The sequence below is a fragment of the Dryobates pubescens genome, chromosome 22, assembly GCF_014839835.1.
Source record: "Dryobates pubescens isolate bDryPub1 chromosome 22, bDryPub1.pri, whole genome shotgun sequence".
NCBI classification, from domain to species: domain Eukaryota; kingdom Metazoa; phylum Chordata; class Aves; order Piciformes; family Picidae; genus Dryobates; species Dryobates pubescens.
The window spans coordinates 771,962-792,966 of NC_071633.1; the positions used below are offsets into that span (position 1 = coordinate 771,962).

Genomic DNA, 21,005 nt, shown 5'->3' on the forward strand with positions numbered 1-21,005 from the left:
GAGGAGGCGGGGAGCGGCGCAGGTTTTTGGGGGGGGGGGGGGGGGGCGGGCGGTTGCTGTCGAATGGTGTATCCTTCCGCGGCGGCGGGCGTAAGGCAGCCCCTGTCCGCCGTGTCCCTCCGCCGCCGGCAGCGCAGGGGCAGGCGGTGTCTTCCCGGACGGGGCGAGGAGGTCGCGGGCTTCGCTGGGAAGAGAGAGAAGAAACTTCAGAGTGCGGCGGCCGGCGCAGCGGCCCGCCTGGCTCGACAGGCAAGCGGAAAAGCGGCTCCCCGCAGAGAAGAAGGAGAAGGAGGGGGAAGCGGCGACGGCCCATCCTCGCCGCCGCCCCACGGGGTCTCTGCGAGGGAGCCCGGGGGACTCTTTCTCGCGGGGCTCGGCGGAGGGATCTCTAGGAGGCTCTGCCGTCCCCTCCCCCGTGCGCCGCTCGCCCCTCGGCGCCGCCATCTTGGATTTTAATCCGCCATTTTTTTTCCTCCCCCCACTCGGAATTATTTTTTATGACTATCGCTGCTTTTTTTCCCCCGCCTTAGTTTTTCTTTCTCCTCCGCCCCTTCCTCGCTCAGTTTTCGCTTCCTTTCCCTCCGCGGTCTTCCTCCCTTCGGTGTTTTTTTTCTCTTCGCTCCCTTGCCGTGGATGATTCATTTTCCAGCGGCGGCGGCTGGGGCATCGCCGTGGAGCCAGCGCGGAGGGCAGCCGGCGGTGAGTGCGGGCAGGGCAGCCGGGAGGCGAGTGCGGGGAGCGCGCCTCGGGCCCCGCGAGGAGGGAGCGGCGCGGGGGAGGCGCCGGGGGCCGCCTGTCAGCGGGGCGGGGGCGGCCGGGCGCTGCGCCGCCGGGCTGCGGGGGGACGCGAGGGGCCGTGCCCGGGCGCCTGCCCCGGAGCCTCTCTCTCCTTCGCCCGCCGGGCCGGCGGTGCCCGGGGCCTCCGGCTTCCCCGCACCGCTCCGGGCGGGGCGAGGCCGGCGCTGACAGCCGAGCCCAGCGCCGCGGGCCGGGGGGGGGACCGGCGGCCGCTCGGAGACAGAGAGCGGGGAAGGCTGCAGGGGGGAGCCGGGGGCTGCGCCGGGGCCGGGCGGCGGCGGGAGGCGAGCCCTAGGGGGCAGCACGGGGCCGGGAGGTAGCTCCGCCCGGCTCGGCACGGCCCTTCCGCCGCCGGCCCGGGGCCGGCCGCTGGGGCTGTGCCCGGAGGGGCGTGCGGGGGGCGCGGGGGCGGGACGGGAGCGGCCGCGGGGCAGCGGTCCCGGCGCCCTCCTCGGTGCGAGCCCTGCCGGTGCCGCTGCCGGGGCGCTCCGCCCGGCCCGCTGCGGGCTGCGGCCGCTGAAACGCCTCCTGCCTGGCCTTTGGTTTGCTTTACACCGGGAAATAGGTGCCTGGAGTAAGGGTAGAGCGCATCTGTGCCCGGCAGCGGCACCTGCAGCTTTAAACTCGGGTTATGTAACACACGTTACCGGGTTTGGTGGGGGGGTGCAGGGAGAGTGCCTGGGGTTTGGTTTTGTCACGGGCAGTATGAGAATCTCACGTGTGTAGCTTGGTGTAGTTTCTGGTGGGTTGCATTGGGCATCACGCAGGAGATGGCAATCTGATCGGAGTGTTTGATAGTGTGGCTATAAATACACCGTGGGAGGCTTCCATCAGTGGGGTACGATGTACTCCAGAACAAGTTCAGAGAGCCAGGTCCTGTTCCCATCCGCTGAGCCCCGTAGCTGTGGCCGTATCCTTTCTGTTTCCATTCCACATGAACTTCTGCCCTGAATTCTTTAAGCCTCCTCTGCGAGTGACCCTGGGTGAGGAAACTACGACTTAGCCGAATGAGAACTGGGAATTGTGTTCTTTAGTTAGAGCCCCATAGACATCTCTGCTTTATCCCCTTTGAGCTCACCAAGAATGAGACCTCCTTAAAGCGGTTTCCCCTTGTACCTGTGTTCGCGTTGCTGAAGGGGGGAGGTGTGTCCTCCCGTGCCGGTGGCAGGAGCAGGCAGGGCTCCCGAGTGCTTGCTGAGCTCTGGCACCGCTCTCTCCCGGCAGGACTACACCTCCCAGCGTCCTTCCCTCTCCAGACAGCGTCAGACCGCTGCCCAGGTTCCCACAGTGGGTGCCAGGTGTCACACTGCTGTGCCCAGCAGGGGCCAGAGCTGCAGCGTGAGAGGGCAGAGCGTTTGGGAGCAGCCCCAGCTGCAGTGCTCCTGCCCCCTGCCCTCCCATGCATCCTCTCCTAGCGTGGCTGAAGCCAGCAAGGTTCAGACTGGTCCCCTGATTTGGTCCCCACTTGGCTCTGCAGTTGTGCTGGCACAGAGAGGAGGCGTGGAGGTGGGTGAGGGCAGGGGGGGCAGCAGGGCTGCCTTTGGTGCCAGGCTAGTTTGAGGGCTTCACTGGGCTGTGGTGGTGCTCTTTGTGCCAGCCAGGTTGGGCTGCACTCAGCTGCCTGGGAAGCCTGTACCTTACTCAGCTGAGCTGCCACAGGATGGGAGGGGTGGGAAGGGACCTCTGAAAATTGAGTCTGTGCCCCTGCCAGGGCAGGTCACACAGGGACACATCCAGGTGGGTCTCAAAGTCTCCAGAGAAGGAAATTCCACAGCCTCTCCAGGCAGCCTGGTCCTGGGCTCTGCCACCCTCAGAGTACAGAAGTATCTTCCCCTGTTCAGGTGGAACTTCCCAGGCTCAAGCTTATGCTCATTACCTCTTGTTCTGTCACTTGGGCCCACTGAGAAGAGTCTGGCCTCAGCTCCCTAACGTCCACCCCTTAGATATGTGTAAGTATTAATGAGTTCCCCCCAGCCCCCTCCTCTCCAGGCTAAGCAGCCCCAGCTCTTTCAGCCTCTCCTCACAGCAGTCTGCTCTGCAGCTCAGTGGCCCTGCACTTGTCCTTCTTGAACTGGGGTGCCCACAACTGGACTCAGCACTGCAAGCTGACCCTTGTCCTTCCCTCTTTGGTGCTGCTGCTCCAGCACTGCATCCCCTCTGTGCTGAACCTGCTCAGCACCCTCAGCCAGCAGGACAATCACCTGCTTCCCTACTTGTTGGGTTAATGAGCTGGAGTTGAGTGATGCAGAGGTCAGCTGAGCCTTAGAGCTGGGGAAAACAACTGTGTGAGCTGGCAGCAAAGTTCTGGCTTGTCTCTGCCAAAGTGCTGGGCAGGGAGGAGTTGCTGCAGTGACTTGGGGAGGTCATGCAGCCTTTAGGGTGCTTTGCTCAGCTGGTTATTCCCCTTCACCCAGAGAAGGCACCTAGCTCAGGGGCTGGAGTAGGGAGAAGGGTAGGAGCTGCTGAAGCACCTCTGTCTGTGCATCCCCTCTCTGCCACCCATATGCTGGGACACTCCTCTGCCTGACTGGCACCGTCACTGCTTGCAGGAGAACTGGCACAAGAGAAAGTGGGGGACACAGACAGAGCTGGGGGGAATTGGAGCCCGGGTCCCTGTCAGCTCCCACAGCTTGCATCCTGTGCTGCAGCTCTGCTGCCCCTGTCAAGGCTCTTGACACAGTCCTGCAGCCTCCCACCTGCTGCTTTTAGGCTGTGTCCAGCTCTGCACTGACCTTACTCTGAGATGGTGAGACACAAGGGGGGGGCTGGTGACACCTGGCAGGCTGTGCAGCCACCCAGCAGGATCTGGACAGGCTGAGAGCTGGCTGCAGGCAAACCTCATGAAGGTCAATAAGGAGAAGTGCAGGGTCCAGCATCTGGGGAGGAATAACAGCAGGCACCAGGGCAGGCCAGGGGCTGCCCTGCTGGAGAGCAACTCCATGGAGAAAGACCTTGGAGTGCTGGTGGGCAGCAAGCTCTGCATGGGACAGCAATGTGCCCTGGGGGCCAAGAGAGCCAAGGGGACCCTGGGGGGCAGCAAGAGAAGTGTGGCCAGCAGGGCTGGGGAGGTTCTGCTCCCCCTCTGCTCTGCCCTGCTCAGACCACTGCTGCAATTCTGTGTCCAGCTCTGGGCTCCCCAGCTCAAGAGACAGAGACCTGCTGGGGAGAGGCCAAGGAGAGCCAGGAGGATGCTTAGGGGACTTGAGCATCTGCCCTGGGAAGAGACTGAGAGCCCTGGGGCTGTTTAGCCTGGAGAGGAGAAGGCTGAGGGGGATCTGATCAGTGTCTATCAGTATCTGAGGGTGGGGGGCAAGGGGAGGGGGCCAAGCTCTTTGAGGTGGTGCACAGTAATGAGATAAGGAACAGCAGCTACAGGCTTGAATGTAGAAGGTTTCAGCTCAACAGGAGGAGAAACTTCTTTGGTGTGAGGGTGCCAGAGCCTGGAGCAGGCTGCCCATGGTGGTTGTGGAGTCTCTGTCTCTGGAGACTTTCCAACCCCACCAGGCTGTGTTCCTGGGTGCCCTGCCCTGGCAGGATGATCTCTTGAGGTCCCTTCCAACCTCTCATGTACTGTGGTGCTGTGAATTCAAACCCCACTGCTTTGTGGTGTTTCTTACCCTGGTTTAATTTACTGAAGCAGCTCATCCCAGGGGGAAGAGGAAGTCACAGGTGGCTGGGAAGCATCTGCAGGGGTGGGACTGAGGCAGACCTTCCTGGGTGGCTTTTGTCCTGCTGAGGAACTGCAGCCTCCACTCCCCAGTCCTTAAAGTCCTGTGGGAATATCCAACCTTTCCTTAAGTTGCAACTTGGACTACAGCAATTGTGGGGAAGTAAACTCCCAAATACCTTCTTTCTGTTGCCACCTTCTGTGGCTGCAAAGGGTCCCATCCCTGGCTCTGCTGCTTGTCAGCTGGAGAGGAGAAGGCTGAGAGGGATCTGATCAATGTCTATCAATATCTGAGGGGTGGGGGGGGGAAGGGAAGGGGGCCAAGCTCTTATAGTGTCCCATGGAACACTGAGTGCCTGTTCCAAGGGACAGTTCAGTGGCTTCACACCCCTTGTGAGCCACTCTGTGCCTTCCTTTCTCTCTGGCTGAGAAGTTCCCGTCTGAGGTGTCAGAAACAGAGATCAGATGTGAGGCTGCTCTGAGTAGCTCCTTAAAGCTGTGCAGGTGTTCCTGCAGCTCTGGTTTTACTCAGTCTTCAGTATTCTTAGAAATCTGGGCACTTCAGGGATGAGTGGTGGTGGCTGTGGCTCAGACAGGGTGGCTGGAGTGAGATCACTTACAGCCTGCAGATCCTGCAAGGAAAACTGGCTGTGGAGTTGTTCTCTGCTCCCTGGATTCATGGATGCACAGCATGGTTGGGTTGGAAGGGAGCTCAGAGCTCATCCAGCCCCAAGCCCCTGCCATGGGCAGGGACCCCTCCCACCAGCACAGGCTGCTCAGGGCCTCATCCAGCCTGGCCCTGAGCACCTCCAGGCAGGAGGCAGCCACAGCCTCCCTGGGCAGCCTGTGCCAGAGTCTCCCCAGCCTCACTCTCAACAATTTCTTCCTCCTCTCCACTCTCAATCTCCTCTCTCCCAGCTCAAAGCCATTGTCCCTCAGCCTGGCACTCCCAGCCCTTGGCCAGAGTCCCTCCCCAGCTCTCCTGGAGCCCTTCAGGTACTGCAAGGCTGCTCTGAGGTCTCCCTGGAGCCTTCTCTTCTCCAGGCTGCACAGCCCCAGCTCTCCCAGCCTGACCCCACAGGGGAGGTTCTGCAGCCTCTGCTCCTCTTGGTGGCCTCCTCTGGAGCCTCTCCAGCAGCTCCAGGTCCTTCTTGTGCTGGGGGCCCCAGAGCTGGAGGCAGTGCTGCAGGTGGGGGCTGAGCAGAGCAGAGCAGAGGGGCAGAATCCCCTCCCTGTGCTGCTCTCTCCCTGCTCTGGCTGCAGCTCAGCACTCAGCTGGCTCTGGGCTGCCAGGGACCAGTGCTGGCTCCTGGGCACTTTGGCACCAACTGGCAGCCCCAAATTCAGAGCTGTGTTGCTTCTTTCTTTTCCAGGGCTTGCAGTAACAAAGCACACACCTTTCCTGCTGCTGCCATTGGTTTGTCCAGGCAAGCTGAGCCTGTGGTCATTGGGTCTCTTGTGTCCTGTCTTTGCTTTGGCCACTGCCTCTCTGAGGAAGGCTTTTTGCAGCTAGAGTGAATTTCAAAAGCAACCAAACCAAAATGGTTTAGGAATTGGGTTCTTAAGCAGCTGTGTCTGGGAGGCTCTCTGAGTGCCTGTGTGCTGGAGGCTGTAGGGGAGCAGAGGAGGATCCCACCTGTGAGGAATCCTGGTGAGCCTGGTGTCTGTGTCCTGGAGAGGGAGGAACAGGATCTGCTGCCTCTGAGTAGAAGCTGTCCCTGTCTGTCAAGTTAGAAATCCTTCGATGCAAAACTTGGGAGACTAAAACACTTCTTGGATTTCTCATGCCTACTGGGCTGTGTGGTTATAGTTTAGGGCTTTGGGCAGCTTCCCCCCTGCCAACAAGGCTTTTAGGAACTGAGAGATCTCCCAGGGAAGGGCCCAGACCCTGGGAGGCTCAGGCAGCTGTTGAGATCCATTGGGACAGCCACAGAACTTTACTCAACCTCATGCTGCAAAGTGTAGTAAATGCAGTGAGAGGGCTGAGGCTTTCTGTATGTAGCACAGAACCACCAAGGCTGGAAGAGACCTCAGAGCTCATCAAGTCCAAGCTGGCACCACAGACCTCATGACTGAACCATGGCTCCAAGGGCCACATCCAGTCCCCTCTGGAACACCTCCAGGGATGGGGACTCCACCACCTCCCTGGGCAGCACAGCCCAATGGCTAACAACTCTCTCTGGGAAGAACTTTCTCCTCACCTCCAGCCTAAACCTCCCCTGGCACAGCTTGAGACTGTGTCCTCTTGTTCTGGTGCTGGTTGCTAGAGAGAAGAGCCCAACCCCCACCTGGCTCCAACCTCCCTTCAGGGAGCTGTAGAGAGCAATGAGGTCTCCCCTGAGCCTCCTCTTCTGCAGGCTAAGCAACCCCAGCTCCCTCAGGCTCTCCTCCCAGGGCTGTGCTCAAGGCCTCTCCCCAGCCTCCTTGCCCTTATGTGATACAGATCTGGTGCTGCCCCTGGCTTGGGACCCCCTGTGGTGGCAGCTTTGGTGGTGTTTGTGCTTCAGCTGGTGCTTGGTGCTTCCAGAGGGTGCTGAGGTACAGATCCTTACAGGTGTAAGAGATTTGGGTAACTGAAACTCCACTTTTGTTTTCCTTTGGTGCCAGAGGCCTTTAGCAGGAATTTCTGTGAGGAGGTGTCAGCATAACCCAAGCTTGCCTTGCCTGGGGGGGTGGTGGTCGTGTGCTCATCTCTTCCTTTTCTCCTTCTGTTCCTGAAGGACTGAGCACGAGTCCGGTGTGGGGAGAACACGGAGAGCAAACCCCGTCTGAAGCTGTAGCAGAGGTCACAGGGCAGTGATCACACAGGCTGCCTCTTACCCTCCTTGGGTTCTCTGTCACATTAGCAGCTCTGATCCTCCCTGGCAAAGGAATCCTGCCTCTGACAGCATTTCTTGCAGGCAGTGTTTATGTCTGGGGAGGAGGAGCGGAGGCTGAAGCAGCACACTTGCAGAGCTCAGGTTTGCTGTTTGCCTGCTCCCAGGACATACGAGGCAGCAGTAGGTGGAGACAAAGGCTTTGCTTATTAGGCTGCCAGACTCAGATAACGATTTTTCACAGTGCTTGCTAGACACAGAATCACAAAGGTAGGGTTTGGAAGGGACCTCCAGAGATCATCCCAGAGACCACCAGATTCAATCCCCCTGCCAGAGCAGGGTCACCCATGGCAGGTCACACAGGATTAGGGTCAGGGCTTCAGGTGGGTCTTGAAGATCTCCAGAGCAGGAGACTCCACAGCCTCTCTGGGCAGCCTGTTCTAGGGCTCCAGCACCCTCACAGTGAAAAAGCTTTTTGTCATGTTGAGCTGGAGCCTCCTGGGGTTGAGTTTGCATCCATTGCTCCTGGGCCTGTCACTGGGTGCTGCTGAAAAGAGCCTGGCTCCATCCTCCTGCCAGGCACCCCTCAGATGTTTGTAGACATGGATGAGGTCCCCTCTCAGCCCTCTCTTCTCCAGACTAAGCAGCCTCAGGTCTCTCAGCCTTTTCTTGTTGGAGAGAGGCTCCAGTCCCTTCATCATCCTCAGCACTGAATGATTTCTTTCATTATTTAATCTTGCTCAGGAGGACTTTTGTTGGCATCTGTGGCAATCTATTGTGCAACAGAAGCAAACAGCTTTCCTAATGCTTGGTGTTCTTTGACTCTTCTGTGGCCACATTCCCTCTGTGCTTTGCTGTTGTGCTTCCCCTGCCCTCCCTGTGTGCATGTCAGCTCAGGTAGTCCTCACCCTCCCCAGACTGCTGTCAGGGAAGAGCAGCTCCCTTCTTTGTGCAGAGTTGCCCTTTGTGCAGCTGAGGGTGCAGCTGCCATGCCTGGTAGATGGGAGAGACACCACGGATTGAATGAGTTCCCTCCAGCTGTGGCAGCCCAGTGCTCATCAGCAGCTGGACTTCAAGGTAGGCTTCCTGTACCTGTACTGCTCTGAACTGCAGCAGACCCCAAAGTGCAGCTCAGTCCTGCCTCACAGAGACCAAAAGGCTGAGTTCAGTGCAGGCTTTTCATGTAGCCTTTGGTTCTAATGCTCTGTTACCTGTCATCAGACTAGGGAGGGGGTTAATTAGAGTGTGTAGAGATGTAAAGTGAATTGAAAGAGGGAAGTTTAAGAGCAAGTCTGTTCTCCAGGGTAGTGCAGGTAGGATGGGTGGCTGGTGGGAAGGAGGTTCAGGTGGGATGCTTAGCAAGAGAGCCTTGGGGCTTCTGCTGTTTTTCCTTTGGTCATTTCCTTTCAAATGTGTGCTAGCAGATAAGCTCTGTCAAGGGGGAAAAAAGCCTTGAGTTGTCTGGGCAAGATTGCCAAGGGGATTTTGAGGTACTGTGTAAAAATATCTGCTGCTGTGGGTAGCTAAAGGCAACCAGTGGAGTTTCCCCCAGGAAATTTTCAGTGTCAGCTCTGTTCCCTGAATGCTCTGTTCGGTGACTTGCTGAAGAGCTCGGCACACAGAGCAACTTCTGCATGCTGGGGGTCAGCTGCTTGGCTGTAGCTCAGAGGGCTGTGTCCACCCTTGCTGGTGCAGCACAATTGACATTTAAACCTTGAGATTCTGTGGTCCTGAGGTCCAAGCTGTCCCTTCTGTCATGGACAGCAAGAAAAGTCCTTGCCCAATGAAACGATCTCAATGTGTTTTGTTTATAGTGAGGCAGTAGCTGAGGCAGCTGCTCCTCAGGGGGATTGGTACACTTGTGCATACCTGTACTGTCCTGAGCCAGCCTGTGGAGCTTCTAAAGCCTGCCAGTTTCTGGGTGACAGTTTTAGGAAGAGGTCTGAGGCAATCCACCTCTTAAGTCATCCAATCACACAATGGGTTGGGTTGGAAGGGACCTCAAGGTTCATCCAATTCCAAGCCCCTGCCATGGGCAGGGACACCTCCCACCAGCACAGGCTGCTCAGGGCCTCATCCAGCCTGGCCCTGAGCACCTCCAGGCAGGAGGCAGCCACAGCCTCCCTGGGCAGCCTGTGCCAGAGTCTCCCCAGCCTCACTGGAAAGAAGCTCTTCCTAACCTCCAGTCTCAGTCTCCCCTCTTCCAGTTTAAGTCTCTCTCATCCTATCACCACAAGCCCTCGTAAGTCACTTCTCTGCTCTTTTATTTCCTCACTCCTCTGCACTTTGTAGCTTAGTTGCCAGGCAGCTGCCAGCAGAGTTTCTGTAGCTGTCAGCAGCTGGACCACACAGGTGTCTGACAGGAATCCTGTCTTGCCCTAGTCCCACCTGCTGACAAGCAGCATTTCCCCAGAAGCCCTGGTTGTGGAGCCTGTGGATAGTGTGGCTTGGGAGATGCTGTTAGCTGCTGGGAGCAGAGCAGCAGCACCTGGTTAGATCCCAGGGGGAAGCCAAGGCCCAAGGTGTCTGTTCAGGAGGAAGCAGCAAGGAGAAGGGTGAATCCAAACCAAGTGACTGAGTAATGCATCAATGCAGCTGTGAAGCAATGCTGTAGGTCAGTGTCAGACCTCTCCCTGTGAGCCAGACAGAGTGAGAGCAGGAGGAGCTTCCTTAGAGTGATTTCTGCTGCAGGCAAACTGCAGCAGCTGCTCTGCTGGGCAGCTGTGTGCTGTAGGATTTCAGCTGTCCTTGTGACCCCCACTTGCTACTGGCCCTCTGAGCTGGAGGTGTTGTGAGTGGCTTTGTGGGACACAGGAAAGGTAGTGCTTTGGGCCCTCACTGAGGGCTTTTGGAACTCTTGAGTTTCCAGTAAGGATTTGGCATCTTTCCCCCAGCCCCATCCCAAACCAGCGCTTTCCTGGTGGTTCCTTCTTGCTCTTTCTGTTTGGGGTATTTGCTGCAGCATTCCAAATAGGTTACAGCTTTTATTTGTGAGGAGAGAATCTTACCTGTGTGTGTTTGGAGTCACACAGCAGGGTGTGGGTTTGGCCTGCTGTCTGTCCAGGCTCTGCAGCTCTGGGTCCAGTCAAGCTTGTACAGCTGAGCTCTCCTTAGCAATTGGTCTCCTTTCGAACTGGGTCTCCCCCATGCAGCTGGGAGTTGTAGGCCAGCCCTTCACCTGTGGAGCAGTGCCAGTGCTAACCAGCTGCTTTTCTTTCTTCCCAAGGTCACCACCTTTCCTCCTCTCTCCTTTCTCTTGTTGCTCTAATCTGTGTCTCAGGAGCAGCTTCCCAGTCAGGCCTAATCACCTTTCTGTTTTGCTTCCAGGAGGAATCGGAACCAAAATTATTCATCCACTTCTCCAAGCCTTTTGAAAAGTGACTAAATGCAACTGAGTCAGACTGTCTGTGGGAATGAAGTGGCTGGGAGAATCCAAGAACATGGTGGTGAATGGCAGGAGAAGTGGAAACAAGTCATCTAATGACCATGGCCAGAGTCAGAGCAAGCTGCAGCACGTGGGAAAGGAGAACCCCAAGGCTGGCAAAAACGGAGTGGAGAGAAGATCAAGCAGATGTACGTACAGGGGGCTGTGGCTCAGCTGGCAGGCTGCAGGCCAGGCTGCTGGCTGCTCCCAAGGCAGGAGGAGGGCTGCACTCAGCAGGAGCATTAGTGTGTGCTTGTTGGTCTTGCATGTGTGAGCTCTCTTCGGGAGCGCAGATCCCTCCAGATGGGTTTACGAGCGAAGTGAGAGTAACTGGGTGTAGAGGAGTTCTCAGCTGGTGCCAGCAGGAAGTGCATGGTTGCACCACAGGAGAGCCCATGGATGAGGTCTGACCAGAATTACTCAGCCAGCTTGTAGTGAGTGCAGACCCTGCTCTGGATAGAGTCACATGCGCCAGGAGTCATCATGGAATGGGTTTAAGGAAGGTGGAGCTTGGGCTTCTCTCCTGGTCTGGGATGAAGGACTGACTCCAGAGTCCTTTGTGCAGATGCTGGGAAAGGCAGGTTTGACATTTGCCTGGCTTCATTATGTTTATAGGTCAGAAATTTTAGAGGCAGAGGTGCTAAAGATTCTTGGGGAGGAGAAGAAAGAAGGAAACCAAACCACTCAGAGACCCCCACAAACTATGTCCTGAGCCCCACTGGCCGCTCCGTGAGCGAACGACAGAGGGAAGCCTCGCTTGGGCTCCCGCTCCTCCAGCTGGATCAGGAAGATGATGGCATGTGTCTTCCCTCCAGCTGCTGGCTGGCTGCCCCTGAGCCCTGCTGGGCTTTGTGGCTTTCCCCCCAGGGTCTCTAATCCATGCTCTCTTGTTTGCAGGTAGCGGTGCTTCGGGCTTCGAGGGTCAGAGTCGCTATGTGCCTTCCTCGGGGATGTCTGCCAAGGAGCTCTGTGAGAACGATGACCTAGCAACTAGCTTGGTTCTTGATCCCTATTTAGGTTTTCAGACACACAAAATGAATACTAGGTAACTTGGTTTTCTTCTTCTGGAAAGTAACTGCCTCTTTGGGAGTTGATGTAAGCAGGGCAGAGCTGGGGGGGTCCTGCACCCTCGTGGAAGCAGTCTGAGACAGTGGCAATTTGTGAGTAGCTTCCAGCCTGGGAGTGGTGCTGCACAGGAGGCTGGTGCCTAGAGCTTGGTGCCAGCACATGCTTGTGCTGTGGAACAGGTTGTCAATAGACCTGTTGATGGATCCATTCCTGGCCTAGAGCTGCTGCTCATCACTTTGGAGCCATCAACCATTTGAAGTGCTTCAAAGACAGAAGGCAGTGCTGGGGACTTGGCTGATTTTTCACCTGCTTAGTGCTTTGGTTTTTAACTTCCTTCTGACAGCACAAGAAAGATGTAGTTCTCCAGACTAAGCAACCTCAGGTCCCTCAGCTGCTCCTCCCCAGCCCTATTCTCCAAACCCTCCCTCAGCTTTACCTTTCTCTGGCCCTGCTCCAGCTCTCAATGTCCTTCTGGGAGTGAGGAGCCCAAAACTGAACCAGTACTCCAGGTGTGGCCTCACCAGTGCCTGGTACAGGGGTGCCATCACTGCCCTGCTCCTGCTACCCACAGCATTGCTGCTCCAGGCCAAGCTGCTGGTGGCCTTCTTGCCCACCTGGGCACACCCTGGCTCATTTTCAGCTGCTGTCAACCAGCACCCCCAGGCAGTTTCCAGCCACTCCGCCCTCAGCCTTCATGGGGTTGCTGTGACCCAAATGCAGCACCCAGCACTTAGCCTTGTTGAACCTCATACAGCTGACCTCAGCCTGGCCAGATCCCTTTGCAGAGCCTTCCTCCCCTCCAGCAGATCAACAACCCTGCCTGATTTAGTGTCATCTACAAACTTTGTGAGGGTGCCTCCACCCCCTCATCCAGATCACTGATCAAGGCATTAAAGAGAACTGGCCCCAGCCCTGAGCCCTGGGGAGCACCACTGGTGACCAGCCTCCAACTGCAATTAACTCCCTTCCCCACCCCTCTCTGGGCCTGGCCATCAGCCAGTTTTTAGCTCAGCAAAGCCTCCACCCGTCCAAGCCATGAGCAGCCAGGGGCTCCAGGAGGCTGCTGTGTAGAATGCCTTGAAGCACAGGCAAACACCATCCACAGCCTGTCCCTCGCTGAGCAGGTCACCTTGCTGTGCAGCAGTAAGAGCTGGGGTTTCCAGGCAGGGCACCAAGGGAAACAGGCTGCTCAGCCCTCCAGGCTGTTGTTCTGGCTCTCTTTAAAGAGGAGTCTGCCTGTGCAGCATGGGCACAGGAGCAGCACATCAGTGAAGGAGGCTTTTGGTGGTGTGACAGCTGCAGCAGCGCCTGCTGCTGGTGTCGTGGAGCTTGCTGCTACCACCTGCCAGCCTGGGTGGCAGGGGAGAGTGCTGCAGGGTAACTGCAAGCCTCACCCCAAAGAGTCTGTTGGTTTTGTTGGAGAGTGCCACATCCATCTTTAAGAGGAATGCCTGAGTTCTTCCTGTGCCCTTCTGCTTTGGTTACACTATCAGGCTGTGCCCAGGGCAGTGGCTTGGTCAGTGCCCTCCTGGTTAGTTCAGAGGGGCCTTGTGTTTCCAGCAGGTCATGCAGCTGAAGCTCCATGATGAGCTGTCTGAGTTACATGGATGGGAGTCTGCAGGTCAGTTGTTAGGCCTTTAACTAGGAGTCACTGTCTAATGGTTAGAGAAGCTACCTTCTTCAAAGTTGTTTTCTGCTGATAGCTTTTCAACACCCAGCTGAGTCAGCAGGCTGCACAAACTCTGTCTTGATGGGTTTCACAGAACCACAGTGGTAGGGGTGGGAGGGGACCTCCAGAGATCAGCCAGTCCAACCCCTTGCCAAAGTAAGGGCACCCAGGGCAGGGCACACAGGAACACAGCCAGGTTGGATTTGAAACCCTTCAGAGCAGGAGGCTCCACAAGCTCTCTGGCAGCCTGCTCCAGGCCTCCAGCAGCCTCACACCAAAGAAGTTTCTCCTCCTGTTGAAGTGGAACCTCCTGGGTTCTAGCTTACCTCCACTGCTCCTTGTCCTATTACTGGGTGCCACTGAGAAGAGCCTGGCCCCTTCCTCCTGACACCAAGTCCTCAGATATTGATAGACATTGATCACTTTCCCTCTCAGCCTTCTCTTCTGCAGACTCAACAGCCCCAGGGCTCTCAGCCTTTCTTCATAGGAGAGATGTTCCAGCCCCTTAATCATCATAGCCTCTTTTGGACTCTATCCAGCAGGTCCCTGTCTGGGCAGCCCAAAACTGGACACAGTGTTGCAGGTGTGGTCTCAGCAGGGCAGAGCAGAGGGGAGGAGAACCTCCCTAGATCTGCTGGACACACTTTGACTAATGCACTCCTCAGACTAGGGGTCTGCTGCAGGCAGCCCTCAAGCACAGTGGTTAATAATCCTGGAGCACTGTGGGAAGTACTTGGGTGAGGCCTGCAGCCCCTACCAGAAACATCACCTGGCCTCTTCAGCAGTGTCCTGTTGAGAGAGTTTCTGTTCTTGCAGTGAATGAAAATAAAGACATCAGCAGAGTTCTTGTTTATCTTTTGGGTGCAGGGCTGCCACCTGCTTACTGTGGCTGTGATGCTTAGATCATCTTCCTCCCATCTACTAAGCTGTAGATTTTCTAGAGCTCCTGAGCTCTGTAACTGTTGTCTGGCCTTCAGGGGAGGGGCAGGGGCAGCAAATGGGAAAAGACTGCAAGGGGCAGCTGCCAGCAGCCAGGTGGCTGGTTGGAGTGGAGGGAAAGCCTGGCAGCCTGTGCTGGCACATCTGCCTCAGCCTGATGAAGTGATGAGAGTCCCATGGTTTGGGCATGGAGGTGCAAGCAAGTGTCTTCTGTGGCTGCCTTCTGGTTTGGTTGGAGATGTGCTGTGGCTGTGCCCCCATCCTGCTTTGCTGGGGGAAGCACAGAAGAGGTTTTTATCTCTGCAGCCAGTAGCCCACTGTAAGCAGATGACCACCTAATGAAGTTGTGCTTTACCTAACTTCAGAGGCCAAGCCTCTGGTTTTGTTTCTCCTGAGTGTCCTCTGTATAAGGCCTTTGGGAGCAGCATTCCTTCCTTTGGGGGAAGGATTTGGAAAGCCCTCTTGTGTTGCCAGCATGCACTGATGAGAGGAAACCAATCCTCATGGCAGTGAGGTGCCTGGATTCTTGGTGGAACAGCCTTGTTGGCTGTCTCCCGAGTGAGTGAGTGAGTGAGCTTGCAGCAGAGTGGTGACAGGAGCAGGATGGTCATTTCCCCCCTCCCCTCTCTTTTTCCCCCCTCCCCTCTCTTTTTCCCCCCTCCCCTCTCTTTTTCCCCCCTCCCCTCTCTTTTTCCCCCCCTCCCCTCTCTTTTTCCCCCCCTCCCCTCTCTTTTTCCCCCCTCCCCTCTCTTTTTCCCCCCTCCCCTCTCTTTTTCCCCCCTCCCCTCTCTTTTTCCCCCCTCCCCTCTCTTTTTCCCCCCCTCCCCTCTCTTTTTCCCCCCTCCCCTCTCTTTTTCCCCCCTCCCCTCTCTTTTTCCCCCCCTCCCCTCTCTTTTTCCCCCCTCCCCTCTCTTTTTCCCCCCTCCCCTCTCTTTTTCCCCCCTCCCCTCTCTTTTTCCCCCCTCCCCTCTCTTTTTCCCCCCCTCCCCTCTCTTTTTCCCCCCTCCCCTCTCTTTTTCCCCCCTCCCCTCTCTTTTTCCCCCCTCCCCTCTCTTTTTCCCCCCTCCCTCCCCCCTCAATTCCTGCAGGTTGTGGATGCCTCTGTCTCAGGGGCTGGGCTGTTGGCTCTGTAAGCTGTCCTGTCAGTAACATCTGGCAGAGCTGAAGGCTGCTGCTCAGAAGATTCCAGTTGAATCCCCCAGTGTCTTTGCCCAGTGTTCTGAGATACCTTCTTGTCACCAAGATTTTGATGGGTGCCATCAAATGGAGCTATGGAAATGTCTTTTTCCCCCTCCTCCCTGCTTTGCAGGAGGCAGCAAGTCATTGTCAGAGCTGCTGGCCTGCTCTGCAAGCCCTGTGGTCATTCTTCCATTTGCTTGATAGCTCTTGAAAAAACAGCAGCTTGGCAGCTAAGAAAAAGGCCAAAGATGTGTCAGGAAGTGCAGTCTGCTCAAGCACAGCAGTTCCAAGAGCTCTTGGTGCTCCTTGTACAAACCCTGTTTTATCAGACCTTTGTTTTGTCAGTGGCAAAGGCTTTCTGCTGGGGAGATTCACTTAGTCTCACATGCCTGGCCTTTTTCTCAGAAGAAATGTGATTTTGCAAGCTGTTGCTTCCTGGGGTGAAGGCTGCCTGACAGCAGAGCTGCACAGTGACCCTTGGAAGGAGCCAGGTGAGCTCTGGCTGCTCTTCCCTGTCCTGGAAGCTGTGCTTAGGGTGATTTGAACATCTATACAACAGCACTTCCCCTCCTACTTGCAGCTCCCAGGAGACCTCCTTGTGGCCTTCCAGTATCTGCAGGGCGCTACAGGAAAGCTGGGGAGGGACTTCTGAGGGTGTCAGGGAGTGATGGGACTGGGGGGGATGGAACAAAGCTAGAAATAGGCAGTATCAGATTGGCTGTGAGGAAGAAGTTGTTCCCCAGGAGGGTGGTGAGAGCCTGGCACAGGTTGCCCAGGGAGGTGGTGGCAGCCTCATGCCTAGAGGTGTTGAAGGCCTTGAGCAAGCTGTGCTGGTGTGAGGTGTCCCAGCCCATGGCAGGGGGTTGGAACTGGATGATCCTTGGGGTCCCTTCCAACCCTAACAATTCTATGCCTCTATGTTTCTGTGGTGCTCCCTAGCTGAGTACTGGCTGGTGGTCTGAGCCACTCCTCACCATCCTGCACACAAATGGGTTGGGTTTATGTCTGGAGCCAGGCTGCTGATCACACTGCTGCTTTTAGCACTCACCACTGCTTCCTGCTTCCCAAAGCACCAGCAGCATCCTAGGGAGTTCTGAGAGCAGTTCAGTGGCTCTCCAAGTCTGCAAGTGCTTCAGGAAGTCAAATGCATTGTAGTGTGCCTGGGAAAATCAGGCTGGCTCCTGGCTCCCAGTGAAGGTACAAACTGCTGTGCACTGCTGGCTTGTCTGATAAGGTGAGAGTGAAGGCCCAAGCTTTCAGAGTGTTGTCCTTGGCAAACATCAAGTGTCTGGGGAGCTGCTTTCTGTCAGTACTGCACCAAGAGCATTCCTCTGTGTGTGACAGGGCTTGGCCTCTCTTGTCCCTTGGAGTCACTGTTGTGTGCAATAAAGACACAAAAGGCAAAGCAGTTCCATATCAGCCTGGGGAAGAGAAGGCTGTGAGGAGACCTGAGCACAGCCTTGCAATACCTGAGGGGCTCCAGGAGAGCTGGGGAGGGACTCTGGCCAAGGGCTGGGAGTGCCAGGCCCAGGGACAATGGCTTTGAGCTGGGAGAGAGGAGATTGAGAGTGGAGAGGAGGAAGAAATGGTTGAGAGTGAGGCTGGGGAGACTCTGGCACAGGCTGCCCAGGGAGGCTGTGGCTGCCTCCTGCCTGGAGGTGTTCAGGGCCAGGCTGGATGAGGCCCTGAGCAGCCTGTGCTGGTGGCAGGGGTCCCTGCCCATGGCAGGGGCTTGGGGCTGGCTGAGCTCTGAGCTCCCTTCCAAGCCAAGCCATTCCATGAAGCTATGAATCCCTTCATTCAGGGCTCTGTGCTGAGCCTGCTCTGTGCTCTGTAGCTCACTTCAGTGGAATAATTACAGGCAGCTTGGTTGGGGTTTGGAGTTGTGTGGCTGTGGCTGTTCAGTTCAGCTGCAGTGCTGCAGCACTGTGCAGGTACTGGGTTACCTGGTGGCATGGTGGTTAAGAATGAAGCTTCTTCATGCTTCAGGGTCTGTGTTTGCCTTCTTTGTGAAAGCTGATTGCTCCAGCTTTGGTTCCTCCTTTTTTTCCCCTTTTCTCATAATTCAGACTCACAGCATGGTTGGGCTGGAAGGGAGCTCAGAGCTCAGCCAGCTCCAAGCCCCTGCCATGGGCAGGGACACCTCACACCAGCACAGGCTGCTCAGGGCATCATCCAGCCTGGTCCTGAACACCTCCAGGCAGGAGGCAGCCACAGCCTCCCTGGGCAGCCTGTGCCAGAGTCTCCCCAGCCTCACTCTCAACAATTTCTTCCTCTTCTCCACTCTGAGTCTCCTCTCTCCCAGCTCAAAGCCATTGTCCCTCAGCCTGGCACTCCCAGCCCTTGGCCAGAGTCCCTCCCCAGCTCTCCTGGAGCCCTTCAGGCACTGCAAGGCTGCTCTGAGGTCTCCCTGGAGCCTTCTCTTCTCCAGGCTGCACAGCCCCAGCTCTCCCAGCCTGGCCCCACAGGGGAGGCTCTGCAGCCTCTGCTCCTCTTGGTGGCCTCCTCTGGAGCCTCTCCAGCAGCTCCAGGTCCTTCTTGTGCTGGGGGCCCCAGGGCTGGAGGCAGTGCTGCAGGTGGGGGCTGAGCAGAGCAGAGCAGAGGGGCAGAATCCCCTCCCTGTGCTGCTCTCTCCCTGCTCTGGCTGCAGCTCAGCACTCAGCTGGCTCTGGGCTGGCTCTCTGGAGCATTCTTTTGGTACCTGCTCCATGAAGTTTCCTGTGTGGAGTGCCAGAGCAGGCCTGAATGGCAGTGTTGAGGAGGAGCTTTGTGTGTCCCATGTCTAGTTAATGAGCACATTCATTCTCTGCCCATGCTGAGAGGAGGGCACTGATGTGGCTGTCAGGGCTGTATTCAGTCCCAGGCTGGAGTTTGGCCACGCTGCTGTGTGTGCAGCTTCAGCTCCAGCAGCAGGAGTTGCTTCCTTCATTCCACATCCTGGGTCTTTGACCTCTAAAGATCCTGGGGGCTTCCAGCTAACAGCAGTGAGGTGAAACACAGAACCAGGTAGCTTTGAGTTCAGATTCTCCTGCTCTGGGGCTGGGCAGGGGGCAGCCAAACTGATGCTCTCCATCTCCATTGTTTCCACTCTAAGCAGATGGCTTTCAGCTCCTGCTGTGCTCCACAGCCTTGCTTCTGTGCTGAGTCTCTGCTATCAGATCCACAGCAGCTTGCTGTCTTTTCTTAGCCCCTTCAGGAAAGACACCATCCAGAGTTCCTGAGAGGCTGCTGGGATGCTGTGTTCTGGTGATTCCCTCCTCTTGATGTCCTTTGGTCAGGAATAGGTTGAGCCTTGGCTCCTTACCACGTGCTGGGACCCTGGCTGGAGTTCCATGCTGGAGCTCTTGTAGGGTCAGTATCTTCTTGTTCAAACTCCCTGCTCTCAGTGACTGAGACTGAGCAAGGTCCTGTGCTCCTCAACTTACCAGAAACTCTCCTTTAACTTCCTTTATAGGCAAGCTGACCTTTGGCTTTATACCTTGGAGTTTCAAGATTAAGTGTTCCTGAGGTAAGAGAAATTTGAGAGAGAGAGAGCTTTGCCTGCCCAAGCCATAGCCTTCTGTCTTCTTCAGCTGGGGCACCTCAGTTTGCCCCTTGCTGGGGCAAGGTCATCTCCCAGCTCATTTTGAGCTGTTTTGGATCTTCTGGCCTAAGGACAAAGGAAGATTTGTTAGCCAAGTGTGCAAGCTTCTGGTGTGCAGGTTGTCAGGAGGCAGGGTGGTTGTTACTCCTGTGAAGATCCCACCACAGTGTTTTGTTCTGAGCTAACTTGCTGCCAGAAATTGTTTGGGGCAGACTGTGCCCTGTGGGGCCTGGCCCCTGGAGCTGTGGGCAGGGAGGCTGAAGGAGTCTGTGCCTGTGAGCAGATCCCACCCTCAGGGTGTCTTGTTCAGTTTGCAGTCTGAGAAAGCTTCTGTTCATAGGAGCAGGCCAGGGGTCTGCCTCAGCAGGTCTGACTTGAGCTGCCTCTCTGGTTGGAGGCTGGGCTGGCTCCTTGCTTTGTTGGCTTCCTTGTGCTCTGTCTGTGGCTCTTCTGAGGGCTGCCCTCAGTGCTGGGGATCAAGATGTGCAGGGCTGGAGCCAGGCTCTGCTCAGGGATGGCCAAGCACAGCACAAGGGGCACTGGGGGCAAGCTGGAGCAGAGGAGCTGCCAGGGGAACAGGAGGGAAACCTTTGTCCCTGGGAGGCTGTTGGAGCCTGGAGCAGGCTGCCCAGAGAGGTTGTGGAGTCTCCTCTGGAGCCTTTCCAACCCCCCCTGGATGTGTCCTGTGTGCCCTGCCCTGCTCTGGCAGGGGCTGGGCTGGGTGAGCTCTGGAGCTCCCTCCCATTCTGTGACTCTGAGCTGGTCTCCTCTTAGTGACAGGTGGAAGCCAGTGTCTTTGGCTCAGCTGGTGCAGAGTTGAGCTGTGAGGTCTTTTCAGGCTCCCTTCATGGTGGTGCTCAGATCCTCTCATGAGACTCTTCCAGCAGATGTGGAGCTTGGATTTTTTGCTCACCTTTTTGAGTGCTGTGCACAGGAGGTTGCCCTCTGACACCAAGATGATAATACTTAAGGTTGCTTCTCAAACCCACTTGGCTAACATATCCAAGTGCCAGGGGCTGCACTTTGGCCACAGCAACCCCAGGCAGAGCTACAGGCTGGGGGCAGAGTGGCTGAGAGCTGCCAAACAGAGAGGGACCTGGGGGTGCTGATTGACAGCTGCCTGAACATGAGCCAGCAGTGTGCCCAGGGGGCCAGGAGGGCCAAGGGCATCCTGGCCTGCATCAGGAACAGTGTGGCCAGCAGGAGCAGGGAGGTCATTGTGCCCTGTGCTCAGCACTGCTCAGGCCACACCTTGAGTCCTGTGTCCAGTTCTGGGCCCCTCAGTTTCAAAAGGACATTGAGAGACTTGAAGGTGTCCAGAGAAGGGCAACAAGGCTGGGGAGGGGTCTGGAGCACAGCCCTGTGAGGAGAGGCTGAGGGAGCTGGGGTTGCTTAGCCTGCAGAAGAGGAGGCTCAGGGGAGACCTCATTGCTCTCTCCAACTCCCTGAAGGGAGGTTGGAGCCAGGTGGGGGTTGGGCTCTTCTCCCAGGCAGCCAGCAGCAGAACAAGAGGACACAGTCTCAAGCTGTGCCAGGGGAGGTTTAGGCTGGAGGTGAGGAAGAAGTTCTTCTCAGAGAGAGTTGTTAGCCATTGGGATGTGCTGCCCAGGGAGGTGGTGGAGTCCCCATCCCTGGAGGTGTTCAGGAGGAGGCTTGATGGGGTGCTTGGTTTAGTTGGTGAGGTGGTGTTGGATGTTGGGTTGGACTGGATGATCTTTGTGGTCTCTTCCAACCTGGTTTATTCTATTCATGGGTTCCAGGCCCTTTGCAATGCAACATTCAAGGCTTTTTGGTAGGTAGTTCTGCAGAAGACTAAGGAAGAAACTGCTGCTTTGTGATGCTGCTGGGAGAAGCCAAGTGTC

The 21,005-nt window shown here is 56.6% G+C and overlaps 2 protein-coding genes across 2 annotated transcripts in view; one reads left to right on the forward strand and one right to left on the reverse strand.

Annotated features, from left to right (window-relative positions):
• Positions 1–613: 613 nt before the first annotated feature.
• Positions 614–21,005, forward strand: part of KMT5B (lysine methyltransferase 5B) — a 44,449-nt gene continuing 24,057 nt past the window's right edge. The window contains exons 1-3 of the mRNA XM_054171817.1: positions 614–699; positions 10,609–10,854; positions 11,603–11,750. Of these exons, the coding sequence (XP_054027792.1) occupies positions 10,695–10,854; positions 11,603–11,750 (308 nt within the window). The 5' untranslated portion in view covers positions 614–699; positions 10,609–10,694. The remainder of the gene's footprint in view (positions 700–10,608; positions 10,855–11,602; positions 11,751–21,005) is intronic.
• LOC128898366 (basic proline-rich protein-like) lies at positions 639–1,558 on the reverse strand. Its single transcript, XM_054171995.1, has 2 exons — positions 1,517–1,558; positions 639–1,367 (listed from the first exon to the last, which is right to left on the reverse strand). Exons 1-2 carry the CDS (start codon positions 1,556–1,558, stop codon positions 639–641), a joined length of 771 nt encoding a protein of 256 aa, XP_054027970.1.